Source organism: Dioscorea cayenensis, unplaced genomic scaffold (genome assembly GCF_009730915.1).
Source record: "Dioscorea cayenensis subsp. rotundata cultivar TDr96_F1 unplaced genomic scaffold, TDr96_F1_v2_PseudoChromosome.rev07_lg8_w22 25.fasta BLBR01000111.1, whole genome shotgun sequence".
NCBI lineage: Eukaryota > Viridiplantae > Streptophyta > Magnoliopsida > Dioscoreales > Dioscoreaceae > Dioscorea > Dioscorea cayenensis.
In genome coordinates this window covers 36,730-58,966 of record NW_024086502.1, presented here as the reverse complement: position 1 = coordinate 58,966, position 22,237 = coordinate 36,730, and the positions used below count along the sequence as shown (strand labels likewise).

Sequence of the window (22,237 nt, the reverse complement as noted above, 5' to 3'; positions counted from 1 at the left end):
AGTAAAGAAGGGGGTAAAGCAATCGATAAAGATGGGGTACCCGGATAATGCTCCGCCTAGGATAATTGTTTCAAGTGCAAGAACCCTCTTTTATGCTTCCTAATCAATGCAATGGTGAGTCGTGGAAATCCTTAACTACATAGTCCCAAATCTAAGGTCAACTATACCTAACTCTATACATGTCCCGGAGGAGAGATTAGATAACCTCTCAACCTCGCACTCGCATAGAGTTGCAATGAACTCTAGGGATTCCAAGTGATAAATCTCTTCCTAATTATAGACCTAACCCTTTGGTCCAGGTAGAAGGTCCCAAACCACGATTAAGCTCTAGATACTAAGATCACATCAACGCTTCACTTCGTTGCACGTGCAACTAAGCCCCATCGGAAGTTCATCCCTTAGACCATTCACTCTATTATGCCCGCAAAGAACTCAAGGAACGGAGGTAGAATCTATCACGTCAGAGGGAAAAGGGGACGCTCCTGTACCTCTCGACTCACCCTCTCAATCCTTTCCAACCTAGCTTTGTCTAACGCTCGTGGCGTGTCACTCACTCACAAGGTTACTAACGAGAACTCTCAACCCTAGTGTCACTCTAGGGGAAATTTTCATACAATCAAGCATTCAAGGTTGGAACTCACAATAAACATCAATTTATTGAAAGCATAATAAAGAAGTTCAAAGAAACGAATACATCCTATGGTTCACAATCACCCAAGTACCCACTAGGGATTTAGCTCTCCATGGACCTAAGTACAATCAAAGAAATTGAATGTAAAAGCAATGAATCCATAAAGAAACCCCCTCGATGGTCGTGTCGATGGTCTTGCGGAGAGTCCTCTACTCGTCGTCTAAAGATTCCCTCGTTAGATATAGGATACGCCCCGACGGAAGCTCCCCTACCAACCTTCTTCTTAAGGAATGACGATGTTGGAGCCGTAGAACCTCTCCAAAACCTTGGTCAATACCCCTCAAAACCCTAGCCGAAGACCTCTCTCAAGTTGGGGAAAAGATGGAGAAAAGAATACTAAAATCAGGGATGATTCGGCTTTAAATAGGGCTGGAATCGGGTGACTACACGGGCGTGGATGCTTCACGCGCCCGTGCGGAATTTCCACACGGGCGTGGATAATTTCCACACGCCCGTATGGATTCTCTGAACTCCTATTTTCTCGGCCGACTGTGAATAGTGCTGCTATAGTACTTGCTACCGTGTTGTTGCTGTGCTCTGCTACAGTATCCGGCCTGAATAGCTTCCCGAATCCATACTTTCATCGGAGTAACGCAAACGGGCACACGTTCACGTCGTTGATCACTTGCTTCTTCAATGATAGGCAAGTTGGTGGAGCTCTTGTTCTATGTGCATAAATCAGAATGCTCGAGTGTGACTGTCTTTGTGCCCCTCCAAATGGATGTGCCAAACTCGAATACGAGGAGGTTGGCACACACTCTAGCATCTCACATCCGACCTATGTCTTCGCATTTGAACCTTAGCAAGATTTCCTCCAAAATCGGTGCATTGTGATCCACATTGGCTTCTTTTCCTTCATACTCGGCCTCACAACCCTACCTACATAAAAAGTAACATAAAAAACACATATTAGTGTAAAAACCCGAGAAAAAGTAATGGTCAACATAAGGAATGAACGCTCGCGATTCATACCGCATGCAAGCACTTATCACTCCTAGTACTAATTCCTCCTCTAATCTCTAGCCGGTTGACGATGGTTTCGAAGTGATTTAACTAGAGTAAAATAAAGGAGAAAAATGAAAAGAACAGGTAGACAAGGGTGGAGTCATTCCAATCAATGAGAAGTAATACCCAAGACTAATTCTCAAGTGTATTTGTGAACTAACTTGCTTCGAATGACTATCAGGTACATTTAAGGTTCTTACAAGTACTCCCTAGCAATATCATATCTATGGCTCTCAAATACTTCAAGTTTCACAATTGTAACTACAGGTCTCATACACATCAAGTTTTGAAAATCACACAAGGTAATTACAACTATTGTAATTAACAAACGTCAAGTTTTACTACTACAACTATCCAAATAAGGAACATCAAGTTATATGACACTAGATTTAACATAAGAACACAATAAAATTCCATAGTCATTGAAAACCAGTAAATCAAAGTACACTAAGCATCATGGTTCATAAGCCTGGGGCACCATGGAATAGTTAGCCAGTCATAAGTTCATACAAATAAGAAAGGTAAAAAGATACAAAACAATGAAAGTTCATGACTCCCTCTTTTAAGAAAAATCTTCACAAATGAGCTCAAAGAACTTCTTTGATTGGCTAAACTTCACTCCTTAATGTGAATTCTACTCTTCCTTGATCTTCCTAGGAAGTACGGTGAAGATCGCTTATGGCCTATGTCAATCACCTGGATGTGGAGAAGAAAACCTTCGCCAAAAAGCTCCTCTCAAACCCTAAATCTGGGTATTAAAAAGTAAGCTTTGGCCTAAACACGGCCTAAGCACGCTCCTGCTTAGGTTGTGCTTTTCTTGGGACTTTGACAGAAATTGGCTAAGTGTCCAAATAGTAAAAAACATGGGTAGAGCACGAGCGTGCTCAGCCCGTGCTTCGTAGAAGCACTCCAGTGAAAAGAGCAAAGAAACCGTCCTTAAGCTATTTGGAGGATTATGGAAATCCAGTGAAATGCACAGGGAGAGAGCATGGTCGTGCTTAGCTCGTGCTTCCCCTGGAACATAGATATGCTTGCATTGTAGCTCATACCTCATGAAACCATCAAGAAGCACAACCGTGCTTAGGCCATGCTTAGCTTGAACACTTAGCAGATGATGTTCTTTTGCCGATCTTCCAAATTCACATCTATTGTCCTGGCCCCTGTTAATCTACACAATAAACACAAAATACCCAAAATAGCATCAGATATATACAAAGAATGCTAAAAGACAAGCAAAATGTAACTTGGAGGTAAATAAAATAACGATATGAAATGCACTCATCAAAAGCCAGACCATGACTATTATTTATTTCCAAATCCTCGACGAAGCAACTTTGGAAACAAAATAAAATTCTCATAATTTCCTTATCGATCACAACCTAAGTTATTTGATAGATGCAATCATTTACATCTGTCCCAATTGTTGAAAATATTTGACCACCATAGAGCCTTTTGAGGAAGCAACCATTAATAGAGACTATAGGCATGCCTCCTGGTAGAAATCTAACCCTAAGTGGAGACAAGCAAGCATACATAGACTAGAATACACCTTCATTGCATTTAAATTTAATTGTTGACCCAGAATGTGGTCTAATTAAGTAAAGGATGTAATCATATAATCTTTTCATTTGTGTGTGCCCATCACCATCAAGCATCATAACCCAAAACTTAGATGCATATAACACACAAAAAGAAAAAAATAGTCAAGATCCCATGTAGTGTAATATTGTTTAACATGAATACATATATTTGTGTGTGCCCATCACCATCAAGCATCATAACCCAAACCTTCATCCTGCTAATATCAACCTCTTGTTTGGTTTTTAATGACTTAGATAATGCTTAAAAAGCTTCTAGGAAGGGTATGACCCAAATTGCTTTAAGTAGTGTTATGCTCTCCATTGAGCATTGACATACCTTATGTTATGATCTCTAGTATACTCATGTTTCAAAATCCCAATTTTTATTTGGATAGTACTCTTATCTTTGATCATTGGTGAGACCCATAAGTAAAAAGGACAAGTTTTCTTGCAATATACCTTACATCTCTTCTTGTTATTGGGTCTGAAATTTATAACACACCTATTCTCAATGCCATAGTTCTTAATTGCCTCTTTGAACCTGTTTAAAAGCTACTAAACTTCATACCTATCTAGAATTGGGAGTTCTTCATATCAATTTGTTCCTTAAATTCAGGATACTTATGTCTAGTAGGATGTAACTCATCCTAATTTGTTGATAAACATGATTGCAAATTCATCAAACACAACATACTCAAATTCAGCAATATCTTCATCATCATTATCTTGTCTTCTAATTTCGGGATCAGTATAGTTATCTCAGGCCTAGGTCTAGCAATGTCACCCATTTCACCTTCTCTTTCCCTGTTTGTCACTATGGAAGCTATACTCAAAAATCATATAATTTTGTCGCCTTCTTCTTCTTCCTCATCTTCCAGATTCACATCCTTTTCTATAGTTTCTTCAAGAGCAACATGCCCTTGTCCTAAAACCCACCATATGTACCAACATTTCTTAAGCTAATAACACTACTACTAGTAATATCCTCCTTGGTCACCTTAACATATAAGTTTTTATCCCTACTCTAACCCACAACCAAGGCCATTTCCAATGCATCCAAATCATCTTTTATTTTATGCATTCCCATCCTTTCACTATTATTGTCCTTAATCCAAAAGGTGCACCTTCTACATTTTCAATTACCTTCTACATCCCTATCCCTTAATCATGTCTACATCGCCAAGTTTTGGCATATAGTCAGCAGTACAATAATCAACAAATCTTGCAAAACTATAATTACTCTAATTCTCTACTTCACCAAGTCCATAATACCCTTGTAGTGTGAAATATTCAACAATAGGCACTAAAAGTTACAAAAATGGGAGGATAGTGATACATTAATATGGGGTTGATACTAGTTTAGGTAGCATGTGAACACAATCACATTAAAACATTGCATAATAATGAACCTAACCACATGAAGAAATAAAAAACAACACCCATAAAGCAAACCCCATAAGAATCATACATATACATAAAACAAACACATAAAGGTAATGTTAAACAAACACACTCATGCGAGTGGCAAGTTGCTCATCTACTCATCATAAGGAATAGTGTCCAATATTTTGTTTGACCTTTCTTCACAAAGATTTTATGGGTATGATACTTAAGGAGGCAGAAAACCTTTCTAAATTGGTCCCATATGAGTACTACCCCTAGTTGGAATTTCAAGCTAGAATATGATTGCTGATATCATTAAACAAATAGACACCAATCCACATGGTCAAAGTAAGCATTCTAAACAAATATTGTTTGAATTTCTTAGACATCAATGCTAATAACAAAAATCTTCAAGCATCAACAAACATGATAAAGTAAAATAGCTTAAACATCAAATGCTTCAATTTCCCAGTCATCAACTTAAATTGCACAAGAAAAAAAAGGAGTCATCAAACACACAGGTCAACAAGAAAACACCTAAAACATGAATTCATTTTAGTCTCTCAAGCATCAGTGTTGAACTAAAACATAAACTATGGGTATTATTTGTGTCCATTGATTTACATGGACATAATGATCCAATAATGGGTAGTGTATTTACATGGTAGTGTCAAACTCCTCATACAAAAAATAGAATTATGGAGGGCATACATGCATCATACATCCATCAAAAGATAGTAGCTAGATAATATAATCTTCTACATTGTGTGTGAAAACCAAATGCTTGAAAATTTGATAATAAAGTTCACGGGTAAGAGAACAATATTCAAAACTCAATTACTAGGTTAAATATATGGATTGAGGATTAGTGAGGAGTAAAAGTACAAGTTTTGAAGACAATATACATACCACTAAACACTTGAAAATGTGGCCTATAACTGAATTATAACAAAACATAAACTGACAGTTATAACTTAATTATAACTCAAAGATTTATAACTTAATTATAACCAAGACAATTATAACTGTGGCTATAACTCAAAGACAATTATAACTCAATTATCCGAACCATTGATAAAAAAGTTGGCATAAGAGAACATAAATTGACAAATTATAAGAAAACACATGTACAACCATTGGAGATCAAACACAAACTATATAAACACCAATGACAACCAAGTTTTAATTCTCAATTAGAACCATGTAAACAATGGGACTTGAAATAAAACAAAAATAGTGCAAAGGAGTTCAATGAAAACAACAAACATGATTATTGAGAAGAATTAAGATAATTGTACATTAACACAGTATGCATCCAGAAAAGTAGAAAACTTTAACCTATTTTACCCCTTAAAAAAAAAGAGTTCATATAGTTACTTCGAGGGCTAAACCGTTGCCAAATCCTAATTACATTTCTTTTTTAAACTTCACAAACGTAGTACATTTAACATTTGACAACAATGGGGAGATGAGATAATAAAAAGACTTACATAAACTTGGTGCTTTGTCATCTGTTGATCTTATTCGCCAAGTGTCTGATGTATGCTTGCAATGGTTTTGGCTCGCTTTGGTTTTTGCTTTCGCCAAGGGGCTGCTAGGGTTTCTAGACTACTTTGCTTACTTGGTAATGGAGATCTTTCACCACTCTCTTGGCTGAGCTAATCGAGAGATAAATAAAAGGGTTTTGCGAAGGGATCGAAGAGTGTGGAAGAGAAGGTTGATGTGGAGACTAACATGGAAGGCCTCTTGACATAGAGTGTACACTTGCTTAAAGAAGATGTCTAGTCGGCTAAAATCTGGCGTGTCAGATCCACCTCGCCTTAGTAAGGTCCAGATTAATAGTTCACATGCAATTGCGGCTGCCATGCTGGATTAAATTGGCTAAAAACCCATCAGTACTCTCCCAATGAAATCGAATTGGTGTTTGGTGGCCAAAAAGATACAAATCATAATCCAGTATCTAAAGTGAAATAATTATAATAGTACAATGACTTAGTCAAATTTTTACCTATAAAAGAAAAGGAGTTTATCGCAAATGCGACGGTAGTTTATTATGTTTGGCTAGTCAACTGGTATGGAATTTAGCTGTTTTTAACTGATTTTGAATAGGAATGGGCAGGGGGCAGGGAAAAGGATGGGGAGCTTCTACCCACTCACTCACCATCTCGCGGCGGGGATTCCCCGTCCACGCCCTAGTTGGGAAATCGAGAAGGAGGAAGTCCTCATTCCCAACACATCCAGGTCTCCCAATACAATTTTTTTAAAAAAAATTCAAATAATCTAAGGCATAAATCCATGAACTTATATACCAATTGAAACCAATTCTTATTCATAACAAACACAATATTATACTATATTATATTATTTATTTTATTATATTTTTTAAAAAAATCTAATAGTTTAAGACATAAATTAATTAAATTAGATAATAAATGAGACCAATCCTTCTCAATAAGAACCATAATAATTTATTATATTTTTAAAATTTTTTATATCAACCCATATGTTATATATATATAGAGAGAGAGAGAGAGAGTAATGTTATATTGAGCGAAGAAACCACACGAACCAGCCACACAACTGATGTGGCTGGTGACGTGGGAATCTTTTTATTTTTTTATTTAAAAATAAATAATAATAAAAAGTAAAAAGTCCATCGTCACCCACGTGAGGCTCTCTTCTCTCTCTCTCTCTCCCGGTCGGCGCTTCCCTCCCCACCTCCCGGCCCCGTCTTGGCCGGCGCTTCCCTCGCCAGCTCCCGGCCCCATCCCAGCCGGCGCTTTCCTCCCCGCTCACTGCCGCCCTCGCTCCCGCCTGCCGCTTTCCTCCCCCACTCCTGGCCCTAGTCCCGGCTGCCGTTTCCCTTCCCCGCTCCCGGCCCCGTCCCGGCCGCCTTTTTCCTCCGGTGCTCCTGGCCCCCGTCCCGGCAACAGTTTCCTCCTCCACTCCCGGCCGTGTTCAAGTCGTGGCTTCCCTTCCCTCGCCTGCCCACTATATCAAAAGGTATGATTTATTTCATGTTTTGTAATAATTTGTTTGATTTGTTTGAGTTATTTTTGGATTTTTTTGTTTGTTTTATGGTGTTGATTCCCTTATTATTTTGGCCTTGTTATGGGAGCACAAACGCTTTGGGAAAAACCAATTCTTTGTTTCTTTGGAATGTGTTTAAAAAGCATTATATACATACTACATGAATGATTTAATAGTTTAATCATTTAATTAATAATGGTTTGGGTTGTGTTACTTATAACTGATTCTTGTGGCTAAATAATCCACTCCATTGGACCATAGTTATGAATGGATTAATTGATTTTGTGTACATACCTCTAAAATACATACATAGATGTCTCATGTTGACATTTTTTTGTGGTTTTTTTGTGGTTTTTATTTTTGTGGTTTTTTTAAAAGATTTTTTTATTTGTTTATGATGGGTTTCTCTTTATGATTATAAACCAAAAAAATTTCATGGAGTTATTTAGGCATTATATGGATTATTTTTTTGTTTGTTGGCAATGTATATAAATTATTTTTTTCTAGTTATTTAGGCATCATCCGGATAATGATTTTTTTGGAGTTATTTATGATTATAAACCCGATTGCTTTTGCTTCATGTTTTCTAAGTATTTGTCTAATTTGTTTTTAGACATATACCTAAAGCAAGAACATGGAAGAAGTGGTACTTGGGGTGTAATGAGCAAGGAAAAAATAATGTAGAAGTTGGATGTTCAAGTTATGAAATACATGCCAAAGAAAAAATCGGTAGATTTGGATTTAGTTGAAAATATTATGCGGGGGGCTGGTATGATTCTTGATTTTGAAGAAGTTTATAAGTTGTATGTCCAATATGCACGACATGAAGGGTTCGGCATCAACAAAAAAAGAACGAGATTAGATGATGATGGAAAATTGAAATATTACATGCTAGCATGTGCAAGAGGTGGCAAAAGAATATCTACTTCAAAAAACTTCTTCAACCCAAGATTATCCGCCAAAGTAAATTGTCCGGCAAAGATTAATGTCATTGTTGGAAATGATGGGCGATTTACCATTTCTAGTGTTAATTTGGAGCATAATCATCCACTTAGCCCACAAAAAGCTCATTTCCATAAGTGCAATAAAAAAATTGATGCATATGTCAAAAGAAGGCTTGAAATAAACGACTAGCGGGGATAAGTTTAAGCAAAAAAATTTTCATTCCCTAGCAGCTTGAAAAGTGAGGGTTATGAAAATTTAACATACACTGAAAAAGATTGTAGAAATTATATTGTGAAAGCAAGGCCATTTAGGCTTGGCATTGGAGATGCCGTGGCATTTGGAAAATATTTTTCTCACATGCAACAAAAGAAACATAAAAAATTTTTTTCCATTTGATTGACATGGATGAGGAAAGTTGTTTGGAAAAATATTTTTTTCTCGCATGCGCTTAGATTGGTTTTTCCAAATTCACATCACCACCTTTGCCTTTGGCATATCATGAAAAAGGTTCCAAGAAGCTTGGAGGTTTAAATGAATACAAAGCAATCAAGAAGATTTTGAAACACATCACATATGAAGCAATGGATTCTCAAGAGTTTGAAGACACATATTTGAAGATAACGCCTGACTATAACATTGAGAAAAATGAATAGCTGAATTCTCTATTCAAAATTCGTGATTGTTGAGCTCCTGTATATATGTTAAAGGCATATTTTGGGCTAGAATGTCTACCACTCAAAGAAGTGAAAGAGTAAATACATTTTTTGATGGTTATGTTGGTTTGACGACTTCATTGAAGCAGTTTGTTGAGCAATATGATAATGCCTTGAAAAGCAATATTGAGAAGGAGAACAAAGCTGATTTTGCTTCATTTAACTCGTGTTTTCCATTGATCACCGATTGCTACTTTGAGAAGCAACTACAAGAAGCATACACAAATGAAATTTTTAAATTTTTTCAAGATGAGTTGTGAGGCATGATATATTGCAATCTTTTTCTCACTGGTTCACATGGGGCAATCTGCTCATTTCAGGTGTCCGACATTGTCAAGGGGAAAGTAGGTGTATTTAGAAAGCAAGTGGTATATAATGTCTACACTAATGAGGAAGAATTTGACATTAAATGCTCGTGTCAGTTGTTTGTGTTCAAGGGGATTATTTGTAGGCACATTTTGCAAGGTGCTTATTGAGAAGAATGTGAAAGACATACTTTCTAGGTATATTTTTACCACGATGGAGGAAAGACATCAAACGATGCATACATATGTACAAAATCTGTTATGATGACCCATAAACCGATGAGGAGAAACTGCAGATACAATAAATTGTGTTCTCATTTTACTAAAAGCCGAGAACTTGGAGCAGAGTCAAATGACAAATACATGTTCTTGATGAAATATGTGGATGAGGCAATTGAGAAGTTGATGGACAACACAACTTGCAAGGAAAAGTTTACACCTATGTTGTCGGAGGAGACTAATGTGCCACACCAAAAATTTCTCACACCTTTGAAGGTGGGGAGTAAGGTTCGTCCACCATCAAAAAGGAAGAAGTCAAAAGTTGAAGAAATAATATTCAGAAACAAGAAAAAGGTATTTTTATGTAGTATCATATTCATTATTTCTTTAGTTTTTTCCGATGTTTTTTTTTATTGTATAACATCCATGTTATTATTGGCAGAAGCCACAAATAAAGGGAGATGCATTAGCTCAGAAAATTATACAAGATGATCATTGCACAGAAGAGAGTGTGGTAATTCTCTTGTAATTGTCTTTAATGTCCAAATTACGAATTTGAATCATTTAATTTCAAATAATGATTTGTTTGATTATAATCTCTTTTATTAGGTGAATTCAAATTCTATATCGATCAATCTGGACATGCATCACAGTTCTTTAGGTTTTTCAAGCTAATGCAATGATCTCTGATTAAGGTGAGTTGCAAGATGTACAAATTTATTTTTGCATTAAATACTTAGTGATTAAGATTGTTGGTGATATGAAGTTTTGATGTATACATTTTAATTTTTCAAGGAATCGTATTGTGGTGCAAGTTAATTATATAGTGCAAGGGTTAATTTTTGTGTTCGTATTCATGTTCATGCTCATGGAGGAAAACCAGAAATTTTGTGTTCATGTTGATGAAGAGATGGTTGATTTGTATTATAAGAATTTGTGCTCATGTTATGAGATTTTTGTGTTTGTTGCTTATGTTTGATGAAGAGATGATTTGTTTGTGTTATAAAAATTTGTGCTCATGTTATAAGATTTTTGTGTTTGTTGCTTATGTTTGATGAAGAGATGGTTTGTTTGTGTTATAAGAATTTGTGTGCATGTTATAAGAATTTTGTGTTTGTTGCTTATGTTTGATGAAGAGATGGTTTATTTGTGTTATAAGTTCAAGTTCAGGTGTTCATGTTATAAGAATTTTATGTTTGCTTATATTTGATGAAGAGATGGTTTGTTTGTGTTATAAGAATTTGTGTTCATGTTATAAGATTTTTGTGTTTATTCCTTATGTTTGATGAAGAGATGGTTTGTGTTATAAGAATTTGTGTTCATGTTATAAGAATTTTGTGTTCTAGATTTTGTAGATAAACATAATAATTTGCAGTAATATAATAAACATGTCCCATTGAGGAATACGAAAATTTGTGAATATGAAAAATATATCTGTAGCCTTCCTTTAGTCCCCTTAGCGTTGGAAATATATCTGCAGCCTTTCACTGTCGAGTGACAATTCACTCTCCTGTTTCTTTCTCATTTACACACAAGAGCACCTGAGTTTTATCAAGAATATATCGAACATTATGAACAAACAAAAAATAACACAAAATTAAAAACAAAATATTAACAATGATGAGACGGTACCATCGACATTAATGTAACCCAAACACATATCTGAGACGGTACCCAAACACAAAATTAAAAATATAAATAGTTTATGATGTAACCCAAACACATCATAAATTAATTGACAACACCTAAAATACAATTTTCATGTTCATATCTAAGACGGTACCATCCACATTAAAAGAAATTAAAAGAACCCAAACAATTTTCAAAAACCAGCTCACATATGAGACGGTACCATCCACATTTGAGACGTATCACTTCCACGCATGCCCAATTTGTCCAACTTCTGGGCATTACTGAACCTGCAAATTGTCTTACAATTTAAGTCATGCCACTTCAAAAGCCAAAAACAAAGGAGAATGCAGCATGTTTGTGCAGAAACATAAATTGTTAGGTTTCCAAGATTCATGTCAAGTTACAAAAGATGTGATGATAGAGAGAAATCATAAATTTGTGCAAAGAATCCCTAGCTTACTTTGTAGTTATAGTCCATGCACCATGAAAAGTTAATTTCCTGTCATTCAAGAGCGAGCAGAAGCTACATGATGTAATATTTGTAGTTTTAAATTCTCTAATCTTAAACTGATGTGCTGATGTAAATTTCCAAATTATAGCATGATTCAAGAAGGACAAAGACATCATTGGAATTCTTTAAAGAACTTAACAACTAAAGTCACAATGTCAATTGAATAAATAATATTTGCACCACAAAAGTCCAGACCATTGACCAAATTCTGGAAAGTTGTATGACATAGAATAGAAAGCCACAAAGAAAGCTGGTGATTAGATACATTTGAACAAATAAATCCAAACAATGAAGATATGAAATTTTATTGCTGTCTTTTAAAAGGTGACGTATGATTAGTTAGACATTTATTTTCTTCTCATTTTTTTCTTCTTGTTTGTTAAAGAAAATTACTCAAAACTGCAGCAATGTGTTAATAATCTAAAACGATTAAGAAAAAAGATTCATCATCAAATCAAAGACATTACATGTGACTGATTAAATCCTAAGCAAGAGCTTTATAGGATGATGTTGATTTCTCAACTACAATAGAAAGAAACCCCAACCAATTATCTCCAGTTTTGGTTTAATGTGACATTTTAAATATCACAAAGAGATGGGCAAATAAGTTCCAAAAAAACATAATTACGGTACACCGTCCAACCAACTAAAATAATCTCATTTTGCAGTATTATGATGGAAAATATTAGAGGTTTGAAAATTTTATTTTCTTAAATAATATGGACAAGCAACTGTAAACATACATCCTATTCAAGTCTTTATCATATATATTATGATATATGAGTTCGACTTTCGCATAGAAATCAAATGGTACACATAATAACTATGAAATAAAATACCCAAAAAACACGTAACTCTAGTTGTGCAACAGCTGAATCAACAGTTTAAATTCACCAAATCCTTTTACTAAATTGAATTAAATAAGTTTATTGTTCTGAAATTCATTCCTAAGTTTCAATGCTGGACCATATAATATGTCATTATATTAGAGAGAGAAAGCACAGAAGAAAACTAGCCAGCTTTTTTTCACAAAACATCAAAATCTGAACTTGAATTAAAAACTAAAGCATACTCAAAATGTGGAAAACCTACAAATTAACATGCTTCAAGATAAAAACCACACACAAATTAAAGGAAAGGATTTTCTGAAGCCCTAATTGTTCCAGCAGGTTTAGGGCATCAAAATCTGTAGTTTTTTCTTCAAAACAATATTATCCTGCTCTGCCTTCTTACACCAATTGATAAGTAGCATACAATTGATAGAACGACCGTAGAAAAGTCATATACTCAATTAAGTTTCAAATTTCAGAATAAAAAAACTATTCATTTTTCTCCCAAATAAATGAGCAATTCATTATAAGACTAATCTGTTCAATATATATGAAAAATTACTATAAACCAAATGCAAGAATTACCTTTTCCATGGAATCAAGGTACTATTCAATATGTTTGCTAACTTTCTCTGCTTAAGTTTTTGTTAGAAGTTGAGGGTCTACATCAAACACTTCAGGAATGGTAGAGACATATCCTAATCTTGCAGAAATATTCAAAAGAAAAAAACATAAAATTAAATTAAATTAAATGGTACTCATTTGGATCAATTTAAAGGGAGTAAGAGCACTCGTATTACAAGATGAACACTAACAATAACCTGTACTCTTTGAAAGCCACAAAGGCTTCAATTTTTACAGCTTCTCTGGTGTCCATCTGCTGATTACATCAAGATTGATAGATATCAAAAAATATCAAAAACAAAAAAATAACAAACAGTTTAATAAGAAGAAAAAGGCTCAGATCTTGCCCCTCTATTTTTTAGCATGGATAAACACGAATCAAGGGCTGCAACTAAAGTTGCCACGTCACCCAATTTCTATACTCTTTTATAGGGCAAATCATCATGACCATCATTATTAAAGAGTAAGAGTAATGCTATATAGAGCGAAGCAACCACACGAACCAGCCACATCGACAGAAAGAAATACATGATGCAACAAAATGATTCATGTTGAATATAGATAAAATATCAACCAATAGAATTAAAACAGAGGCTCAGATTCAACAGTAATGATGTTCTCCCATCCTTCCCCCTCCCTCTACAACAATAAGCTAGAGTGGCGGTTGCCTACTAGGCCATCCAAGCCACTATGCCATCGTTGTAGAGAGACGGGGGCAGGATAGAAATTTTTAGGCCATCATTGCCTCTATACCTGATTTCAAGGCGAGCCAGGGTTTTGTGCCAAGAAATTCAGAGAACCAGCCACATGAAAGAGAGAGAGAGAGAGAGAGAGAGAGAGAGAGAGAGAGAGAGAGTCCCACACGCGAGAGATACAAACTAGGGCCGATCTGTGCCCAAGTTTCTCTTCAAAGCCAAACAAGAGAGGGGCGCCGCCCGGGAGGGGGGAGGGAAGCGTGGTCGGGAGCACATAGCCACCGAGAGAGAGAGAGATAGAGCGAGAGAGTCCCACACGAGAGAGACACAAACTAGGGCCGATCTGTACCCTAGTTTCTCTTCAAAGCCAAACGAGAGAGGGGCGACGACCGGGAGTGGGGGAGGAAAGCGGCGGCCTGGAGCACAGAGCCACACGAGAGAGAGAGAGAGAGAGAGAGAGAGCGCGAGAGAGTCCTACATGAGAGAGACACAAACTAGGGCCGATCTGTGCCCTAGTTTCTCTTTGAAGCCAAACGAGAGAGGCGTGCGAGGCGTGCCGATTATGGAGAGGAAAGCGTGATCGGGTCAGCGGGGAGAGAAAGAGAGAGAGTCCCACGAGAGTTACAAAACGCTGCCCTAATTTCGTGATGCCCTTGTTTTTTGTTTCTCTTTTTTTTAAATAAAAAAATAATAATAATTTCCACGTCACCTGCTACATCAGTTGTGTGGCTAGTTCGTGTGATTTATTCGCTCAATATAGCATTACTCATATGTATATAAAACATTTTGGTTGGGTACTCAACATGACGGAAAGATCACTGTCGGCCTTGCCCTTACTACTGGGGAATTTTGAAAATCCTTATATTGAGGGCATCTGTTATTCGAAGAACGCCGCGGCAAAGACGAGCAGCTTGATGGCCTCATCGGCGCCCTACCAATGGGGGGAAACGGTGTCCTCAGCTGTGCATTCGCGCTACAAAGCGCTTCCCAAGAAGGGGAAACCTCAGGGCCGGGAAACGACTGTTCTCGCCGCTTTCCTCCTCTCCTCCCCCATTCATGGTCGAACCTAAGCCCGTCCAGCCCCTGTACCCTAAATCAATCCTAAATCTTGTCGATTTTCATCTCAGATCTCGAAGTCGTGGCTCTCGGCACTGGGACCAAATGCATCGGTGGATCCCTTCTTAGCCCTCGTGGGAATGTTGTCAATGACTCTCACGCCGAGATCATTGCAAGGCGAGCCCTCTTGAGGTTTGTTTTATCCCCTTTCAAATCTTTATGTGCTTTTTTGTATGAAAGACCAGATTATTCTATGATTTTCTTTCTTTTTTTTTGGGTGGGCAGGTTCTTTTATTCAGAAATTCTGTGGATTGATCAGAAAGAGCGTAATGGCGAACAGAAAATGGCTTTTCTTTTCGATGCTGAGCAAGGGAAGTATGTGATGAGCCCTGGTTGGAGATTGCATTTATATGTCACCCAAATTCCATGTACGCCCTTGTCTTGCAGTTTCTATGGATGTTTTTGTTGTTCTTTAGGATACTGCTGCCTTTTTTATTTTTTATTTTTATTTTTTGGCTTCACTTTTTGTTGGTAATCTTTTGTTTGATGTTTCCATTGTAGGTGGGGTTTTTTTCTATGGCTTTTATCTCAAGCATTGCATATGCGGAGTTCTATTGATGGTGATTCATCATCTACAGGGAAAAACGAAAGACTCAATGGTTTGTTCACTGTCATATTTTTCTCAATTGTGCAAGTTTTGACTTTGTTTTGTATGGGCACTTGAATGGACTGTTTGTTCTACAATGGGGGAGTCTTTTTTTCTAACCTAGATGAAAAAGTTTGGAAAGAAGCAATTGATGATATCACTGCATTGCTTGCGGAAGCACACTTATTTGCATGAAACATATTTTTCTAATTGAATTTTTTTAAATAAATATTTTTTTCATTGAGCTGATGGACGGACAGATGCATCAGTGACTCCAGTTATTGGCTGCCCTGAATTTGTTCAGATGGTCCAAAAGAAGCCTGGACGCGGTGACACAACTTTGTCAATGAGTTGCTTTGATAAGATAACACGGTGGACTGTTGTTGGACTTCAAGGTTTGGTTGGTTCTCAAAGATCTCTCTGTGTAATGTCTTTTTATCCGAGGCATTGCCAATCATGTCTCTTTTAGAAAATCTCATGGATATTCAGGGCCACTATATGCTTAGATCATGTCATATCACTCTGATTTAGTGCTTGAGGTTTTTGTGGAGTTATCTATATTGCTCTTAGTAGGAGCACTAATTGCAGGTTTTATGAAAATGTTATTATTTTTTAGATGTAATAGTGCAATGTAAAACTTAGTTTCCTTTCAAACTTTCAGTGAAGGTAATACTTGTTCTATAGGTGCTCACTCACCTTGTGCATGTCTTGAAACAAAGGAAGTATTATATGTGAGTGATGACTTGATCAGACTTTACTTATGTTCTCTGAACCCTGAACCCTGAACCCTTTATTGTATTCTTAATGAGTTATTTATTATTAAATCTGCAGCTGTTATCTTACATAATTTATGACTAATGTTGACAGTACAAATTCATGTATCAAGTTTAACATTAAATGCATGCTGATTACTCAATCAATTTTTTACTTATTCCTGCTTGTTGTTCTTCCCCTTGAAAGTTATGAAATTATTTCTTACATTCATGCTGGATGTTAATGAACTCTTGTTTGGTCTGCTTCAGGAGCTTTACTTTCTCACTTGGTGCAACCTGTCTATCTATCTACTATTACGGTGGGCAATTCTTCTTGTGATGCTTGCAGAGAATTTTACTTTGAACATCTAGAAAAGGCTTTTTGTAGTCGAATGGCTACTCTACCCAAGAAAGTTTCAAGCTCCTTTGAAGTGCTCAAGGTGGTTTGCTTTGCTTAATAGTAGTAGGATATATCCCCAAAAACTGTTAGCTCACGAGAGAAAATTTGTGTTCAACAGCCTTGTATCTATTGGTCTTCTGTCCCTTTGAAGGAATTCCAACAACCTCATGGTGACGATCCCAATTTAACATGCGGGTAGCTGATGGTTCTCATTTTTCGCTGCAGTATGCATTGATAAATGAATTTTTTTGCAACTTATTGCAGGCATGCTAGCTCATAAAGTAAAATCTCTATGTTTTTTTCCCTACTTGTAGGTATTCAATATGTTGGAATAGATCTGGTCTGCATGAGGTTATCTTGGGAACAACAGGGAGGAAGCAAGGCACATCTACTAAAGGGGCATTGTCCCGATCAACGGAGTCATCACTATGCAAGTATGGGAGATACATTCCGTCCACTGTTTCAAAAAGTCAACTTTCCATTTTCTTTTTACGATTGATCTATGGTTTGGGGTAATTTAGGGGCAGATCTTTCTTTTGTTTTGAAATGACTTGTGAGACTAGATTGTTTTATTAATGCACTACTGCACTGAAACTGGTATGTGCCTACCTCTTTTTCTGATCCCAGGAGAAGGTTGCTGGAAGTATTCATGAGTTTGAAGCACAAATTGCCTTTTGGGTCTCAAGCTGAAGAAATTCTTTATAGTGAACTGAAGGTGATTATTTTATCTGATAATCTATGAAAAGGTGAACAACACTGCCAACATGAGCATTCACAATATATATTTGTCAAGCAAAAAGTTAATATCCATAATATAATTAACAAAAGGGCATTTTGTCACAAAACCGGGTAATTGCTATTATACCTCTTTAAAAAACCATGTATGCTTATATACTGCTGCATATCATCATTGTTTGCTTATGTGCTCCTATAATGAAAGTCCATTAAAAGACATTTATAAAAGGACCAAAGTGCCCCTCACTTTGTTCTCTTCATCCAGATTGGGAGAGAGAGGGGAAAGAGAGTATAACGTTCAATGGTAAATATATTTTTTATTGGATTTTTAAGATGCCTTTTATACATAGGGCCAACAAACTGCTGATGCCTGTTCTTGTAAAATTTTGAACAACTCTGTTTTTGTAAACTGTTGTGACAAATTTGTTTCCACTTGCAGGGCATGGCTTATGAGTACCAATCTGCTCTCAAGGTCTTAAAAGAGAGCCCACCCTTCATCACTTGGCATCCAAAGGTTTCAGACCTCGAGGCCTTTTCTTCTGGAAAACATCCTTAGTCTAGCTAAAAAAATAGCGTGTCAATGATGTCATTACAACAGAGGTTCTTTCAGTCTAGGTGTGTTCATCGATTCGGCCCGGAACGAGGAATATCCTTGATTGATTACATATTTACATTATGAAGGACAAGTATTTGATCTTCATTTTCATTAAATTAAGAACTGTATTTTGATGCTGCTAGTAGAAGTGAAATCACCATATGATGGACCTGAAGGCAGATTCAGCAGCTTGAAGAGTATTTTCCACTCCAGTGCCTGTGAGGTTACTATTGTGAAATCTTGCGGGAGACTTTAAGGAAAACTCTGTCGACATGGTGATTATTTATAAATTTTATTTAACAGCATCTGTTACTGACTTAGTTCTTGGCACTTGTCATAGCTTTAATTGATTAAGTTGGATCAGCCATTTTGAGGTGCTATGATGTTATGGTGATCTGTCCTAATATGGTTGTCGTATTGTCTGATCTGCCTAGAGTCTTAAGAAATAGCTGATTCTTTTCAACTGCTCTCACACCTAACATAAAAATGCAAGATGATGTGGCTGGCAACTATAGCTATCATAATGCTGTCATTATGCTTTTATTGACTGCAGGCATGATGCCACCAATCAGAAATAAAGAATTCCAATTCGTAGTCTTGTGGCTTTCTTGATCATTGATTAAAATTTATTTCATGCTGAGATGCAATGAGTCACAGAGCATGCGTGCCCGCTGCAAATATGCTAGTTGCCTCACGTCTTTTCGCATACAGGTATACAGATATAACTATGATATAAGATTTATCTTGCAAAACATCCATACTTGTACCTTTCACTACTTTTTCTCTTCCTTCTTTTCATCCTTTTTTTCCACTTTCTTTTCATCCTTTTTCTCCTCTTTCTTCTCTTCTTTCTTCTCGTCTTTCTTCTCTTCTTTAGCAGGTCCGACTGTTACTATATCGATCTTCCCGATTTTCTTCAGCTTTTTAGCAATGGCAACTGTATCCATCTCTCCGATGATTGTCATCTTCTGCTCTTTCAGATCAATTGCGATCGAGTTTATCCCTGTTTCATTGAACACACATCCACATGTTAGTTCACAATCAAAGAAACTCAAAACTCAAAAATATGAACACAAATGTTGATGTACGCATACCATAGATATCTGCAACAGCTTCCATGGCTTTCTGTTTGGTTTTCTCATCATTCATGGCCAAAATTTTGAGCACCACCTTTTGCTGAACAAAATACAGACCATTAGCGTTTTTGTTTTGGGTATAGAAACATGGAAAGAAAACCAACAAAGAAGAGAACGAAACGAATTTACTTACTTCCACCATCTTGAGCTGGGAAGATGAACCAAACCAACCAGCCAGAGTGATGTCAGACCGCAGAACGTGGCCCTTATTATTGAGCATGTTTGGTTATGATACACCCTAGCCAACACGTAGTTATCATAGGACTCTATATAAGAGTGATGTAAAAAGTTTGGTGCTGTTTCCTGTTAAGATATCTTGCCTGTTTAAAATGTTCTGCAGGATAAGTAAAACAAAATGTACTGCTGCATTTGGTTTGAGGTGACGCGAATGTTTTAGTCAAAGAGCAGCCGGCCAAATGTTTGGACTTGGGCGGCCTAGTACAGTTCTTGAAAAATAATTCATTTTTTTTCAAGCTGGATCCCGTGAAGGATTTGTTGGTGTCAGAGCAACCAGCGTGAAAATGTTTGTCATGTTTCTGTTTATTGGAGATGTCATACTAAAAAATATTGTGTAAATTATCCGGTTCCAATGTTTGATCTTGATGAACTGCATTTGTATGGCAGTAGTCCCAATAAAATTAAAATTAGAAAAAACAGAAATAATATTATTGCATGGATGCCCTGTTTTCCCATTAATTTAAGGTTTTATAATGTAATATTTCGTGTCAAACAAAAAAAGGGTTATTAAATATGATGTGTATAATCTCGTCATGATATTATTAAACAAATACTAATTTTGCCATCTGTTTCAATGAAATTCTCTGATTAAATTTTGTTCTTATTATTTTTATTTAATATTTTTCTACAATTTTGTGATAGACCACCTTGAACTTATTTAAAGAACATTCATGCTGGGACCATCTACAAGCTTACCAAGTTGGATAATCTTTGGGCGTATATAATCATATTCTTCAGAATTCCACTCATAGTCTAATGCGTATAGAACTGAATCACATAACGTTTAAAGAAAACCTGTTCACGACCACAAATAATTTGAAGCTATTAAAATAAGAGAAGCTAGTAAGAATAAAAGATGTGCTTGATTATTGTTTCATTGCAGGCAATTTCTTCAATTTGGGATTTCCTTTTCAGCAATCAAGGACTGTCTTCAAGTAATTACGACAATAACTATGTTTAAAGATCAGATCATGTAAAATCAAAAACTGAAAAACTAATATAATTAAAATTCTATATCTTTATCCATAAATCAAGGATGGATCCACATAGAGATGGCGATTTAGCACTTACTCCGACGGGTATACAGATGCAGATGCCCTGGTCAAAGAGGGTATTACCCTCTTTGACCGAGACTGGAAGTGAAGGTGATACCCTGTTAGTTTTTGATGGACGGGTGCAGGTCGGGATGAGGGCCCTCATCCCCACCCTGCATCCCTTACCCTTACCCTTACCTGGTTGAAGAGGTGCAGGTGAAAACCCTGCACTCGCATTCCTTACTCTCTCATATATATATATATATATATATATATATATATATATATATATATATATATATATATATATATATATATATATATATATATATATATAATTTTTTTATTAAACTAAACATTTACTCACAATTTACTCAATATCTATTTTTCACTGGTGATTAATTTGAAAATAATACTTCAAATTTTCTCTTAATATATTATTTTTAAATTTTATTTAATTTCTATATTTATATTTGATAATATTATTAAAAATTGAATTTTTAGATATATATTAAGAATCATAATTAAATATAAAAAAATAAACAAATATAAAAAAATAATGTTATAATAATTTATTCTATAAATTATAAAAACATCCTGAAAAATAAGATACTAATAAAAAATCAATTGGATATAACTTATGAGAATTACTTTTAATGTTTTTTATATTCAAAACCTTACTAGATATTTATAAAATTTGAAGCTATATAAAATATAAATAGTAGATATATGAAAAAATTTAAAACAAAAACCAAAATAGTTAAACATGAACAAAACAAAAGGTAGAGTTACCATTGAGTCCTAAATAAATGTCATTTTTATGTGATTATATAATTTAAGATAAACAAATATATATCAACTTGTAATTTTGAATTTATGGACATGTGTTTAAAGATTGTAATATAATGTATAATTAATTTAATTTTTATTATTATTTAAATTTAATTCGATAATTTGAACAATGGTTAACAACGGGTAGCTGGGTACCTCATGGGTATACCCGCACTCGCGGGTAAGGGTAAGGGTATGATTTTTTTTTACCCTGAAGGGTACGGGTAAGGGTACGGGTATGGGGTAGGGGTTACGGGTAAGGTAAGGGTTTTGGCATACTCTACCCATACCCTACCCGTTGCCATCCCTAGATCCACATGGGTGGCAGCCCTGGCAGGCGGGTCAGAAAATTTTAAAAAAATAATATTCGAGAAGGGTTAAGCCTAAGATTTTTTTATATGAATATTAATGTTTTATAATATTTTATTTGTATTTGATGAATATATAGTGGGCATGTGTTTGAGTGGTTTGTGGGAGTAGGATGATAGGAGCCCAGCATGGTTCAAGTCCAAGAGGTTGTAATGTTAAATTTTTAGTATTTTTAGTAATTAAAAACAAGTTTTTTTTAAAAAAAATCACCGAAATTTTAAAAATTATAAAAAAATAAAAATTGTTCTAAACTTTATTATTTTTTTAATAATTAAGAAAAAAA

At 35.7% G+C, this 22,237-nt stretch overlaps 2 protein-coding genes across 2 annotated transcripts; one reads left to right on the top strand and one right to left on the bottom strand.

Annotated features, from left to right (window-relative positions):
* Nucleotides 1-14,985: 14,985 nt before the first annotated feature.
* On the top strand, nt 14,986-18,810 carry LOC120253520 (tRNA-specific adenosine deaminase TAD1). The gene is made up of 10 exons (XM_039261854.1): nt 14,986-15,222; nt 15,291-15,411; nt 15,505-15,647; nt 15,781-15,882; nt 16,111-16,260; nt 16,888-17,057; nt 17,136-17,212; nt 17,332-17,451; nt 17,645-17,732; nt 18,192-18,810. The coding sequence occupies exons 1-10, from the start codon at nt 15,078-15,080 to the stop codon at nt 18,306-18,308; spliced, it is 1,233 nt and encodes a 410-aa protein (XP_039117788.1). The 5' UTR covers nt 14,986-15,077; the 3' UTR covers nt 18,309-18,810.
* A 129-nt stretch (nt 18,811-18,939) lies between these two features.
* Nucleotides 18,940-19,735, bottom strand: LOC120253521 (heavy metal-associated isoprenylated plant protein 39-like). Its single transcript, XM_039261855.1, has 3 exons — nt 19,617-19,735; nt 19,442-19,523; nt 18,940-19,350 (listed from the first exon to the last, which is right to left on the bottom strand). Exons 1-3 carry the CDS (start codon nt 19,701-19,703, stop codon nt 19,121-19,123), a joined length of 399 nt encoding a protein of 132 aa, XP_039117789.1. The 5' UTR covers nt 19,704-19,735; the 3' UTR covers nt 18,940-19,120.
* Between the last annotated feature and the right edge of the window lie 2,502 nt (nt 19,736-22,237).